At 34.4% G+C, this 15826-nt stretch overlaps 1 protein-coding gene across 1 annotated transcript in view; it reads left to right on the forward strand.

Annotated features, from left to right (window-relative positions):
* The window catches only part of LOC125261514 (protocadherin Fat 4), a 95773-nt gene that overhangs the window by 52413 nt on the left and 27534 nt on the right, over window positions 1-15826 (forward strand). Inside the window, exons 5-6 of the mRNA XM_048180068.1 lie at window positions 1102-2024; window positions 4878-5052. Of these exons, the coding sequence (XP_048036025.1) occupies window positions 1102-2024; window positions 4878-5052 (1098 nt within the window). The remainder of the gene's footprint in view (window positions 1-1101; window positions 2025-4877; window positions 5053-15826) is intronic.

The following is a 15826-nucleotide window of genomic DNA, read 5'->3' on the forward strand; positions in this document are numbered from 1 at the left end:
TTCAGTAATTTAACATTCGCATGTTTACGGTTCTCTGATGACTATTTTCTGTTATTTTAGTATTTTTTGTGTACTGTTATAGATTTTATTAATATTTTGAATTAATGTTTATTTTTATATTTTTAGTTTTTATTATTTTTATTAATTTTCTTATGTGTTTTTATCATTTATTATTTGTTTTTAATATTTCTAAGTGTTTATAATATATAATATTATATCAATATTTTTAATATTTAATATTTATATATTATGGTTAATATTAATATTTAGATTGAATTTATTTTTTATTTTAGTTTTGATTTATTTCCAGTTTTATTAAGTTTTAGTTTTTCATGTAATATTTTTTATTATTTAATTAATTATTCATTTTTTTAACCTAAGTATTTATTTTTAATATTAATATTTTCAATATCAATTTCAATAATTTAGGTTAATATTAATATTTAGGTTTAATTTATTTTTATTTTTATTTTAGTTTTTATTTATTTCCAGTTAGTAATTTATTTTAGTTAGTTTCAAAGTTGTATTTAGTTTTAGTTTTTCATGTAATATTTATATTTTATTTTAATTCAGCTTTATTTCAATTAACAAAAATGTTTATAATAATTTTATTTAATGATAATAACTCCAGTGGTCACATGACATGCAGGTTAACAAAAAAAATATATATATTTAATCGTTTTTTAATAAGTGTTTTATGTTGATTTTGTTTTTGTTTAAAATTATTTATTTTAATTTTGCATTTTTATGTTTTAAATAATTATTTACTTTTCATCAACCTAAATATTTATTTTAAATATAAATATTTTTAATATTTAATATTAATATTTAGGTTTTTATATATTTCCAGTTAGTAATTTATTTGAGTTATTTGCAAAGATTTATTTAGTTTTAGTTTTTAATGTAATATTTATATTTTATTTTAATTCAGATTTATGTTTAATGATTTTATTTAATGATTACAGCCCTGATGGTCACATGACAGGCAGGTTAACAAATAAAATCTTTAATATTTTTTTAATAAGTGTTTTTACTTTTCATTACCTCACAAACCCCAGTTTGGTATAAGCCATTATTAATTTCATTTGTGGTGTTTTTCAGGGCTGAATGCGGAGCTGCATTACACTATAGCATCAGGTGACCCGCAGTCCCAGTTCACCATCACCAACACGGGCGTCTTACAGACCAAGAAAACCTTGGACCGCGAGACGCAGTCTTTCTACAACCTGGTCATCACTGTTAAAGACTTGGCTCCGCCTCCCATGACCCGCTTCACCAGCACCGCCCAGGTGTCAATCATTCTGCTGGACGTCAACGACTGCCCGCCCACCTTCACGTCGCAGACGACGGCGTACATTCAGGAGAACACGCCTGTGGATACGACGGTGTTTACGGCGCTGGCCACCGACGCCGACAGCGGGCCGAACAGCTATGTGGAATATTCCCTCAAAGGGCCGTTCGGAAACAAGTTCAGCATCGGGAACATCGACGGCGGCGTGATTCTGGTGGGCGAACTGGACCGTGAGGAGATGGCCAATTACTCTCTGACAATCGTGGCCACTGATAAAGGTGAACCGCCTCTTTCGTCCACCATGGAGGTCACTATGATGGTGCTGGACGTGAACGACAACACACCCAGCTTCTCCCAGAACATCTACGACATCGAGATCGAGGAGAACACGCTCACTGGAACCGACATCCTGCAGGTTTTCGCCAGCGACGCGGACGAGGGAACCAATGGGCAGATTCGGTTTTCCATCGCCGGCGGGAACCTGAACTCAGATTTCCGGATCGATTCGGTGACGGGAGTTATTTCGGTGGCGAAGCTCCTGGATCGGGAGACACGATCTTCGTATTCTCTGGTCGTTCAGGCTGCAGATCGCGGCAGCAGCCCGCGTGTGGATCGCGCCACCGTTAACATCGTGCTTTTGGATGTGAACGACTGCTCGCCTGTGTTTGAGCTCTCGCCGTACAGCGTCAGCGTACAGGAGAACTTAGGAAACCTGCCCAAGAACATCTTACAGGCAAGTTCATGGCATTTATGCAGCCTTTGAGCTAGGCATATTCAAAGATCTTCACTGCAACTTGCCAAAATAAGAGTTCAGAAAACTATCGGCAGATACCAGTGTTGAGCATGTTACTTTAAAAAAAGTAATTAGTTATAGTTACTAGTTACTTCTCATAAATAGTAACTGAGTTAGTAACGGAGTTACATCATTATAAAAGTAACTAATTACCAGGGAAAGTAACTATTGCGTTACTTTAAAAAAAATAAATAAATAAAATATGCCAAATAACTTGGATGCCCCTAATATTAAATATAAGTCTAAAAATAAATAATTTTTGATCCGACTCGTGATCTGCTCTTGCTCACGACATGAAATTTCTCTGTACTGTACTAAACGTGTTGGTAGCCATTAAAGAAAACGTAGTTTCATATTTAAGTTTAAATAGTCATATGTTATATTTTAAATTCATTTATTTGATTATGAAAAGTGAACAGCATGAGTAAGATGCATCATGAGATGCGCAATATATCGGGACTCATGGAGTGGGTCAGACATGATTTTGACCACTTCATTAAGTTTTATTTTATAGAAAGCCTCTCTTTAAAATGAATTTCGTTTTGTAAAAATTGTATCTTAATTTTAATCAATGTTTCATCAACCAATTGCCTGGATTTAATAAATAAGAAGCAAATATAGCAGACAGTATAATCACGACATGGAGGCGCCGGCGCGATCACTTGCGCGTGAACTGGAGCTTATAGGCTAAATGAACCGAAACTCAGCGACTGCTTGCCTCACAGACATGAGAAAAATATCTATAGAAAGCTTGAAATATCTACTTTAAAACTAAATAATTAAAAACAAAAAGAAATAGGCTACTCTGATTATTTAATCCGAATTCTTTCTCTAGGCGCATCCATTATGCGGAGATGATGAGAGTCAGCAATGTCAACTTTTCAAACATTTCTTTATTAATAAATAATTAAAAATGTCTCCTTGCTGTTTTTTTTCACATTCATAATCATTACTTTTGCCGGTTCTATATGGCAAGCTTTATGCGTGCGCTTTATGAGTGCTATATAGCCTATGTTACGTAAACACTCATTATTATGGTTTATTCTCTCCAGTATTTAAGAAATTAAATTAATTTAAATGTGATTAGTCAACTAATGGCTTAAAGGGTTAGTTCACCCAAAAATGAAAATTCTTTCATTAATTACTCACCCTCATGTCGTTCCACACCCGTAAGACCTTCGTTCATCTTCGTAACGCAAATTAAGATATTTTTGTTGAAATCCGATGGCTCAGTGAGGCCTGCATTCACAGCATTTCCTCTCTCAAGATCCATTAATGTACTAAAAACATATTTAAATCAGGTCATGTGAGTACAGTGGTTCAATATTAATATTGTAAAGCCACGAGAATATTTTTGGTGCACTAAAAAAAACAAAATAATGACTTATTTAGTGATGACCGATTTCAAAACGCTGCTTCATGAAGCTTCAGAGTATAATGAATCAGCGTGTCGAATCAGCGGTTCGGAGCGCCAAAGTCACGTGATTTCAGCAGTTTGGCAGTTTGACACGCGATCCGAATCATGATTCGACACGCTGATTCATAACACTCCGAATCTTCCTCACAGCTTTTCACAACAACACACCAAAATAAAAGTTCAGAAAACTTCACCACAACACGGATCTATATATTTATTGACTAATGTTAATACTCTCGAGACTAACAATATATTTTATTATAGTAGATGTAAGGATGAAACTATCATATTAAACATGAGGTCTATGTCAATAAATTTTGTGCATTTATTATTGTAATAATACAATTACAATACACCCCTGCCCCACAACACACATTCCTGTCCCACCCACTTTTTAAAACAAAGTTACACCACTGTATATATTTGCATATGTAAATAAACATTTGATGCATATTGCATGTATTTTAGCAGGATTTATTATATCGTTGTCAACGAATGGGACAATATCTTTAATATATTCAGGCTTTAATAATATTTCCCCATGAAATAGGCAAGAATAAACCTCATATTGACTTGAAAGTGACGAACTTGTGATTACGATTTCAAAAGTGGGAACAGCACTAGTTCGTCTCATTAGAGCAGGAGGGTTTGGTTCTCCATCATTTATGAATTTGGTTTAACATGCAGAAATGCAAGAGCAGATTTCCAACACAAAGCGCACTCTTATTTGGAAATGTGACTCGAAGTGTTTGACGTCGCTGGAATGATAAATGCAGGGCGTGGATTCGGCTCCGGCTCCCACTGTAGGGTGACAGAGTGTAACTGCAGAAAGTTATATGCCGCGGCTAAATGACATAATGAGGGTGGTCTCGAATGTCCGAGTCCAAACAAACCTCACCTGAGAGGGGAAATGAGCTGGAGTCAGGTGTGCCAGCGGTTCAGCCGCTCACGCAAACCAACACTAAACTCAGAGACGGAGACAGAACCTCAGAAGGCAGAATGAGAAAGTAAATCGACCAGTGGTCAGAATGCTTCTTTAAAACACAAAGAAATTGCTAAAGAAAAAAATATAATCTTTCATCAAAATTTAATAACTTTGATATGACTTTTGGATCCACATTCAGAGTTAGTTTGTTATGCTAAACTGTAACTGGTGATTTTTAATTGATCATTCTGGATTTATACAATATTTGCAATCATGATTTTGTACTTCATCTATTCAATTGTGTAATTGGTTGCATATAATATATGCATTTATATATTAAATAAAATGTATAATAAACAGTATTTTAATCTCGTTGAATGATTTGTTTTGAGATTTTATGTGTTTGTTCAAGTTTATTTGCTCAGGTTTTAAAAACTCTTGTGTCCGGCAGGTCGTTGCCCGTGACAATGATCTGGGCGCTAACGGTCAGATCAGCTACACCCTCACCAGCGGGAATGAAGCGGGATCGTTCAGCCTCACATCTGGCGGTCAGCTGAACCTGATCCGAACGCTGGACCGGGAAACTCAGGACAGATACACGCTGGTCATCACGGCTCATGATGCAGGTAAGAAAATATATATCCAGCGCTCAGGTCGCATTCAACATCGCTCTTCCATGTCTGGTCTAAAGGGAAAATTGTGACGGCAACAGGCATTTTGTCAGGTTTTGTTGGATCAGCGTGTTCCCCTGCTTTTGGTCGGCACTTGTTTTTGCCAATTGAACATGTTTAATCGGCATTTGTCGTGTTGTCGAGTTTCTGATGTACTGAAATCTGGTGATTTTTTTTTTTTTGCTGTTTTTTTCCTTTATTATGAGAGGACAGTAAGTTGGAGAGAGGGGCAGGGTGGGATTGGGAAAGGTCCACAAGCCGGGACTCGAACTCGGGACGCCTGAAGTGCAACTGCGCTATATGTCAGTGCTGCCCACTAGGCTATCGGCGCTTGACCTTAAAACACAATCGCCCTCATGTTTTGATGCAGGACAGCAATTGCGAGTAAATTTTCTGTCATCTTTGCAAGAATGAAGTATGAAGATTGTACAAAATAACATTTAGAACAATGAATAGCAGCCACGCTGCATGAAATGATGTTATTCCTTCCTAGTTTTGTCTTGTTTTCCAGTAAACATATCTAAACATTCTTAAATCAAGATACATTTATTGGAGAAGCAAAATGACTGAAGATATTAAGTCTTGGTTTCCTAAAAACTGATTAAAATGAAGTGAGTTTGAGTTTAAAACAAGAACAAATATCTGCCAATGGGGTTCAAAAAATAAACTTAATTCAAGGGGAAAGCAAGATTATTTTTCTGTCCTATTGACAGATATTTGTTCTTGTTTTATGCGCAAACTACCTTCATTTTAATCATTTTTTTAAGTAAACAAGACTTCATTTCTTAACTAATTTCCTTCTCCAGTAAATGTATCTTGATTTAAGAATGTTTAGATATTTGTACTGGAAAACAAGACACAAATACTGAGGAAGAACATACATTTTTGCCGTGCACAATAATGTCAGTATAACCATCGATATCTATTGATACAGTATGCATCACATGACTAAACACACAAACGAAAACACCTTATTTCGGCCGTGGTTTTAGATGAAATACAACTCCGAGAAGGACTAAAATAAGACTCTTCTTGACAGGTTTTACTCATGTAAAGTAACTTTAGTCGATCTGGAGCTGCTGTGAAGAATGTTAAACTGTGTGTGTGTGTGTGTTCTGGTTAACTCCAGTTCTCTGGTCTTTGGTTAACCCGTCTCGGCCGACTGGTGCCTCTCGTTCATTCCTGTGAGGTCACGTGACCTGCTGTAATGGCAGGGATTTGCTCTGGACATCGGCGAGAACTTTTGACAATAAATAGTGTCCGTATCTGCCAAGAGCCGGAAACAGCTCTCGAGCGCAGAGAGAAAGTCAAACTATGACTGATGTTTTGGCCCAGATACGATCTACAGACGTTTTTTACATTTTCTACACTGATTTTGGTAGTAAATCTGCTGAAGTTTGCACACTGGGTTTAAACGTGATCAGGCTCTTTTACACGATTACAGACTCATTTGTGAGACTCTTTCCCTGCTGGAAAACCAGCTTAAAACCCTTTAAACTGGTCGGAAAAAGGCTCAAATCCCCTCTGAAACCAGCCTGATTGCATTAGGAGAGCAGTGAAGCAGTTTAGGCTGGTTTCAAGAGCCGTTTTGCAATGATTGTTCAGATCTGAGACAGCAGCATGCATTGTAAAATATGAATTAAAAAACAATACGAATGTAAATATTGTTGGAGTACATTTTACAAGAAAATTGCAGTTCAGTCTTTATACTTCAAAATTTCATTCAGTGTGTTTCTTGCCATTTCTTTGTAGTTATTTGTGAAATTTATTAGTAGTTTCGGAGTGAATCGGTTTCAAAGTAAATCCCGCACCCATTTTTTTCACTGCATATCTTTATCACAAACAAAATGTGATTAATGCTGCAAATGTTTATTCGTGTTTGTCTCTGTTTGCGCTGCTTTCTGCCAAAAAGCTCAAAACTCTCCTCCAACACTCTGAAAGCAGAAACAAACTCCCTAAATGTGGTAGAAAGAGCCCATTGTGTCCTGATAGTGAAATATGGAGAGCGTCTGAAACGCTCCGACTGAGCTTTCCTGGACCATCTCAATGATTTTCCCATTCCTGGGTTTCCAGTGGATTTGTGATTCAGATCTCCTCAAGCTCCATTGACACGTTCACCAGACGGCCGGCAGAGGAAGACATTATTTCTGATATTTTGATATTCGTTATTTTTCATGATCGTTTTTCTATGGAAGCCCATTTCCGCCACATAAGAAGAAAAACGTGCTCTGGTAAATCATAATTATGACATAAAAAGTCGAAAGTATTACATACTAAGTCATAATTATGTGACAAAAAGGTGAAATTCTGACTTTAAAAGTCATAATCATGAGATAAAATTATGACACACTAAATCATAATTATGAGACATAGTCAAAATTATGAAGCAGTCAAAATTATGGCATACTAAATTGAAATTATGACTTCAGTCATAACTATGAGATAAAAAAATGAAAATGTCAATGTCAAAATTATGTCATCATTTAGACTTTTTAAGTCTTAATTACGACATAAAGAGTTGAAATTATGTCAACCAAAATTATGACTTTTTAATCTCATAATTTCAATTTAATATGCCATAATTTTGACTTTTTATGTCATAATTTTGACCATATAATCTCATAGTTCTGATTTAGTATGTCATAATTTAAACTTTTTGGTCATAATTTTGAATAGTTTTGACTTTTTACGTCATAATTATGTCATTTTAATGTCATAGTTCCGATTTAGTATGTCATAATTTCAACTTTTTGGTCATAATTTTGAATAATTTTGACTTTTTATGCCATAATTATGTCATTTTAATGTCATAGTTCCGATTTAGTATGTCATAATTTCAACTTTTTGGTCATAACTTCAAATAATTTTGACTTTTTATGTCATAATTTTGACTTTTTAATGTCATAGTTCCGATTTAGTATGTCATAATTTCAAGTTTTTGGTCATAATTTTGAATAATTTTGACTTTTTATGTCATTATTATGACTTTTTAACTCATAGTTCCAATTTAGTATGTCATAATTTCAATTTTTTTATCATAATTTTGAATAATTTTGACTTTTTACATCATAATTATGACTTTTTAATTCATAGTTCCGATTTAGTATGTCATAATTTAAATTTTCTGGTCATAATTTCAAATAATTTTGACTTTTTATGTCACAATTCTGACTTTCTGTCATAATTTCAACTTTTTATGTCATAATTATGTCTTTTTAATCTCAGTTCTGATTTAGTATGTCATTTAGTATGTCATAATTTCAAGTTTTTGGTCATAATTTTGAATAATTTTGACTTTTTATGTCATAATTTTGATTTTTTAATCTCAATTTCGATTTAGTATGCCATAATTTCATTTTTTTAATCTCATAATTTTGACTTTTTATGTCATAATCATGACTTTTGAAGTCATAATTTCGACTTTTTAAGTCATACTTGCTGTCATGGTCATGCCATGTTTAGTTTTACTTCCATTACAGGTCAAGTCAGGTTTAATAGTGCTTTAGATTGTTTCAAAGCAGATTCACAAAATAACAGATGCAAACTTCATCAAATCTGAGACAAATACAACTTCTGCTGTAAAAGACAATAGAGTCATTATTGAGTTGAAGTTTAGTGTCAGTGTGTTTCTGTAACACAGTTTATCGATCCTCAGCTGAACTCATATGGATCTCGCCACATTCCTTCAGCTTTACTGCATTATCCGGCTCTACGGTCTCGACCTTTAACCTCTCGCTTTTCTTTGTCCCTAGAAATCTCCACAATATCTTTCCATATGATCTCTCTCTCTCCCTCTCTCTCTCTGAAGGAAAGCTGGCAGCTCACTGGAGAGATCTTGGCAGGCCGGAGTCATTATTTGGAAATGTGTGTTTTTCTGCGGAGTGTGGCGGAGAGGCCAGCAGTAAAAAGGTGCTTTACGAGAGAGAGAGAGAGAGAGAGAGAGAGAGAGAATCGAGGGCTTATTCTGCGCGCCGAGGAAAGATGTTGGCAGAATTTATGAGGAAAAACATGGACTGCTTGGCAGATAACAGAGAGAGAGAGAAAGAGAGAGAGAGAGAGAGTCCACCCAGAGGAAAGAAAAAAGTCACATGAGATCTCTTTAATATCTCAGTTGTTTCTCTGAGATGAGAGTGACGAGATCTCATGTGAATCTGCTCTGGATATTTCAACAGTGTCTCGTGTGCTCTGTCTCTCACTCATTTGTAATAATAAAAGAAAGTTAGTTCATTTTAGATTAAAAGCGCTCAGTAAACTGAGATTAACACCAATCTGTGATCTAAACACCGGATGATACGATCTTTACACTGCAAAAATGCACTTCCTCTGACTTTTTGTTTTCTAGTACAAATATCTAAACAATCAAGATACATTTACTGGAGAAGTAAGAGGACTTAAGATATTTATATCTGCAGCCATTTTGCTTCTCCAGTAAATGTATCTTGATTTAAGAATGTTTGGATGTTTGTACTGGAAAACAAGGCAGAAACACTGAGGAAGAACATCATTTATTGCAGTGAATACACCACTGATTCTGTCCAAACCACCAATTTACAACTACAAACATACTCACACACACACACACACACACACACACACACTCACACACACACACACACACACACACACACTCACACATCACATGTGAACATTCCAGAAATAAAAGCCCAAAGCAAGCGGGACGAGGGGAACAGCAGAGCGACTCCAGCACATTGTTTTGGGTGTTTTTCTGAGACTGGAGGTCTACAGCAGTTCATCTGAGGTGATCTTAGTTTGGCTCGGATTCACCGCGGTAAAATCTCAACTCGGACAGATTTACTAATTTAACGGCACACCGCAGAAAATTCATCTTTGTCTTGTTTTCCAGCACAAATGTTCTTAAAACAACCTAAATGTACCTGATAAACTAAATGAAGGCTTCTTTTTTGTCTTGTTTTCAAATAACACTTACATTCACGACACATTCTCTTACATCTGTGTTATATTGGGTTATTATAGTTAACTAAAACCAGAATAGTTTTGTTTTTTGAAATAAAATAAATGTTAACTGAAAAAAAAATCTAATAATTTTCATTTAGTTTAACCTGGTGCACTAAAATAACTGAAAGAATTAATAAAAAAAAAAAAAAAAAAAAAAAAAAACTATATGGAATTAAAAATAATACAATAATAATATTTAAACAAAATAATACAAATGACAAAAAACAACAAACTTTTGACAAAAACTATTAATAAAATCTCTAAATTAAAATATCACTGGTGGTACTTCTTGAGTAAAAGCATTTTTATTTTATTTATATATTTTTTTATTTTTAAGTGTACCTGAACTGTTATGATATACACTGTAAAAATTGTTATTTCAACTTAAAAAGTTATTAAAAACGTCCATTTAAATTTAAGTTTATTTATTTTGGTTATACAAACTTTAAGGGAACATTCCATTTCATCATTCTTCAAACATTATGTGAACGTTACTTTAGAATGTTCTCTAAACGTTCTGAAACAAATAGTAACATTTCAAAAACGAACATCCAACATTTCAGAAAAGAAAACATTACATGAACAATGTATAAAGAATGTTTTTGTGCTAACGTTTTGAGAACGTTATTAAAGACCTGATAACATTCTATTAACATTACTAGAAAAACGTTTGCTCATAACTTTGAGAGAACCTTGACAGAACGTTCCCTGTTATCTGGGATCTTGTATATTTAAGTTCTGAAGTTAAATCCAGGAAAGTTATCCTGAGTCTGAAGTTATTTAAGTTATGATAGCTAACTGCAACAATAATTTTTTACCGAGACATCTCTGCTAAATGAAAAATAAGAGACACAAATGAACTTTTTGTGACGGTTTGACGGACAGACGGATGGGTTTGAGTTCTGGAAGCGTTTAAAACCGGATTCAGTGCCAGAAAGAGACAGAAAAGCCCAAAGTCTTTAAATGGACCGAGTCATTAACATTCTTTATCTTCTGAGCGCTGAGAAGTTACAGGGCAAACAGAGCAGCGCTATAGTGTGTGTGTGTGTGTGTGTGTTCGTTCTATAGGCTCATTCTAAGGGATTTGTGGCTCTTTAATAAATGTGACCAAACAGTGTGTGTGAATGATGTTGAACACTCTTTTATTTCCCAAAGCTTCCCTTCCTCCGGCTCTCGTTCTCACGTTCAGCCTCTCCTCGGACCGCATAAAAACCCTCGGCGGTCATATCTTTCATTTAAACCTGAAGAGCCATGAATGCGTCAGGCTTTTTGTGGTCCAACACACAATGTACCGCAGCCTCAAAACATATCTGGAACCTTCAATTACATTTAAAACAATCTCATGATATTCCCAGAAATAACTTGTTTTCCGAGGTATTTTTGCAATGACTTTTTATCAGCTGGTGTTTTTTAGCTCTAGTGTTTAGTGTTTAATGAACTATACTGTAATTTTGAGGTAAAATATGACATGTTCTTGACGGTTTTTTATATATATATATATATATAGCAGCGCTGCTGTTCTGGTATAACTGAGAGTGTTTTTAAGTGTTTATTATTCTGAGACGACCATCAAAAAATGGAAAAGGGGAAAGTTACATCTGGCCGCACCTCATATGAGGAAGTGGAAATGGTTTAAAATTTAACTGGATCCATTTTTCATTTGGTACTTTTCCTTTTCAAACATGCAGATCTGTATTAATTAAGTGTTGAGATGGATGGCTTTAATGCAGTTTACAGATGTGTGGAATCAAAATCGCTTTGAGATGGTGACTGTGGAAACTAGTAAGCCAGTGACTTGGTTAACTAAAACTGCTTACAGACACCAAAACATCTGTTAATCCAGAGTGTTACAGATTACCGTCATACACTGTGTGTGCGTGTGTGTTAGCAGATGTGCAATAGAAGTAAGCGTGATTGACTGACGGATTATAAACACTGTGAAGTGTCTGGCTCATCTGTAGAGCGGACGCAGCGCCGCAGGAGAAGGAAGCGTCGGTCAGGTTTGGGATGCAGCCGGAGAGTGTTTGTCCTTCCTGAAGCCTCTCCAAACACACACTTAATAAAACACTGAGCATTGCAGTAACAGGGCAACAGATCTTCACTCGCACAAACATCTCATTTGCCAGTGTTCACTGGAGTTTTATTGACTGCGTCTCTCTTTCTGTGGGTGAAGGAGAGTAAATAACTGCCCCATGAATTTACCCTCCCATTCATTCATCCTCCAGAGCCTGTGAGCTTTCTAGTGCTTACAGGAAACATTTGAAAACGCTTCAAATTGTTTTATAACATTATCTGTCCACACTAGTGTTTTTCACTGGCAGCATCATTTTATTAGCAAAATATCTCAGCACTTATTCCAGGTCGATCGCTGCTCCGTGTTTGGTCTAGAACACAATCGCTGTTATTTGCAGGAATGTAATATGAAGTTTGTACAAAGTAACATTTATTTTTAGCAACACTGTGAAAGTGATCAGCAGGCATAATAATGTTGGTTTAACTATAGATATCTATCGAAACAATATGTGTCACATGACTAAACATTCATCATCATTATCAAATACTTCTGTTTTCACAGTCAACGCTACAATCTGAAAACAGCCTTTTCAAGTAATGTAGACTTGGCCTTAATGAGGAAAATGCTGAATGTTGTTTTTATTATTATTATTTTGTATTAATGTTTTAATGTGCATTATTTTGCAATTTGTTTATATTTTTCAAAATTATCTGGATTAATGTAGATGTTGGCTTCATGTTAAAATGTGGATAATTTAATTGTATATATACATTCATTTATATATACAGTACAGCTCAAAAGTTTGGCATCGGTAAGATTTTTAATGCTTTTGAAAGAAGATTTATCTGATCACCAAGACTTAATTTATTTAATTAAAAATACAGTAAAAACAGTAATATTGTGAAAAATTATTACAATTTAAAATAAATGTTTTCTATTTGAATATATTTTACAAAGTAATTTATTCCTGTGATGCAAAGCTGAATTTTCAGCATCATTACTCCAGTCTTCAGTGTCACATGATCCTTCAGAAATCATTCTAATATGCTGATCTGCTGCTCAAGAAACATTTAATGTGTACAATTGTACAAAATATTTGTGTACAATATTTTTTTTCAGGATTATTTGATGAATAGAAAGTTCAAAAGAACAGTGTTTATCTGAAATCTAATCTTTTGTAACATTATAAATGTCTTTACTGCCACTTTTGATTGATTTAATGCATCCTTGCTGAATAAAAGTATTCTTTTCTTTAATTTCTTTTCAAAAAATAAAAATAAAAATTCTTACTGACCCCAAACTTTTGAACGGTAGTGTATAATGTTACAAAAGCTTTGTATTTCAGATAAATGCTGTTCTTTTGAACTTTCTATTCATCAAGGAATCCTGAAAAAAAAAGTACACAACTGTTTTCAACATTGAAAATAATCATAAATGTTTCTTGAGCAGCAGATCAGCATATTAGAATGATTTCTGAAGGATCATGTGACACTGAAGACTGGAGTAACGATGCTGAAAATTCAGCTTTGCATCACAGGAATAAATTACTTTGTAAAATATATTCAAATAGAAAACAGTTATTTTAAATTGTAATAATTTTTCACAATATTACTGTTTTTACTGTATTTTTAATTAAATAAATTAAGCCTTGGTGATCAGATAAATCTTCTTTCAAAAGCATTAAAAAACTTACCGATGCCAAACTTTTGGGCTGTACTGTATATATATTTTTAGGGCTGTCAACGTTAACGCAATAAAGCATGCAATAAAGTCCTTCATACATTAAAATAATTTAACACAAATAAATTACTAAAGCATAATTTAAGTCACGCAGTTAGATGACAGAACAGTGACTCGTGGCCAGTTTTCAGTGAATTATTCATTCCAGAGTGTGTTTCGCTTTAAAACACGAGCTCTGTCAAATTCTGTGATTGTTTGTAAAGCGTGCGAGACCTCAAGCATCGCTCTGTGTGAAATACAGACTGAACAGAACGTCAAACAGTAATAGGAAGTTCGGATCATTTTACTGACTCGGATCTTTGAATCTCATTCATCAGAATGAACAAATCTTTTTTTTCAAGTCATTTTGTTAATTTCAGCAGAATATAATTAAAATGTTACATGATAATAGCCAAATTCCCCAACACATTAACTTACGTGACATTGATCACATTTAGAATAAGAAAAAAACTGCAATGAAAGGCCAAATTATGAGAAAACAGAAACTCATCATGTAACTGTAAGAGTTAAATAAACTGACTATGCGCTTGTTTGTAAGGAAGTTTGGGAATTATTAACTAATTTCTGTATCTGATACAGCTGTCACATCATGTGACAAAAGAGCGAACGACTCAGGAGTCAGGAGGTGAACTAATCATTTCTGTTTTCTGTACAGAACCTATAGGATGTTGTGTATGTGCGGATAACACAAAACGAACGAATCACTCTCTGAGACAACTCCTTGCTCCAGAGTCATATTAAAGATTTGTTCAAAATGAACAAATCGTTCATGTTTGACCCAATCACTAAGCAAACCAGCGTCTTGCTAGTAAAGTTTTGACGGATGCACTGTAAACACACTGTACACCGAATTCTGAAAAAAAAAAAAAAATTGTGTGTGCTTGGTGTGCATAAATTTATGAATTATATGGACTCCTTATATCATTTGGTTATTAGGTGTCCTTTTGGAGTCTCCTAGTGTCCCTTTTTGGCAAGACAAAAGCTTGAAGAAAGTTTTATGAGAATCGCCCTTCAATCTGAGAGCATTTTGCTAAATATAAGATAAATGATGTATACTTAATTTTATGATAAGTATGCAATTAATCGCAATTAAAAATTTTAAATCTATTGATGATCTATATATATATTTGTTATATTCGCTTATTTATATTTATCAAATTTTAATGTTTGTAGATGTGCTGTAGAAATAAATTTGTGGTCATTATAATTAACTTCATATAAAGTCAAAGTTGTGCACTGATATGATCCACACACACACACACACACACACACACACACACACACACACACATAAGCAGCAGGTCAGTATTAAAGTGGCTCATAAGCGGCTTACATTGCTCCATATGTTTGTGCGAGACAGAGTTTGTCTTGAGCTTAGAGCCGAATTAACATGCAGCACACGCTTGAATGACTTACAGAGCGGGAAATCAGGACAGATGGAGCACATTTACCGCAGTCAGACGCTTCGTTTACTTCTTATCCAGCTAAGGAGTCTGAAACGAGTCTCCAGGGCTGATCTTTGAGTGACACGAGCACTGAACACCCATGATTTCATGATTACAGCCACTGAACCTGCTAATGCCAAATCATAACGGCCTAAAGGAGTCAGTTCACTGTGAAGTACTCATCTGATTCATTTGAACTTGAACAAACTTGTTCTCTGCTGTCGCCAACTCGTCATCTTTTGAGTGCATGTATGAATCATTGATATACTATTATAGTTTTTGATGATATTTTGAATTTGAAGTTTTCATTATATTTTTAGTTAACGTTTTAGTAAGTTTGTCATTTTTATTAGTTTGTTTTTAAATATGTCTCTATAGGTTTTAAGTTTTTTCCGTTTTAGTTATTTTAGTACTCCAACGTAAACTAAACAAAATTAAGAATTTTCATGAAAATAGTTTTAGTTTTGGTTTTAGTTAACAATAAAAGCTCTTGAATGTTTTCCTAAAGTGAATCTTTGCATGTTTGGTTGGATTGTGGGAGTGAACAAACATC

This window comes from Megalobrama amblycephala, unplaced genomic scaffold (assembly GCF_018812025.1).
Source record: "Megalobrama amblycephala isolate DHTTF-2021 unplaced genomic scaffold, ASM1881202v1 scaffold420, whole genome shotgun sequence".
Lineage (NCBI taxonomy): Eukaryota > Metazoa > Chordata > Actinopteri > Cypriniformes > Xenocyprididae > Megalobrama > Megalobrama amblycephala.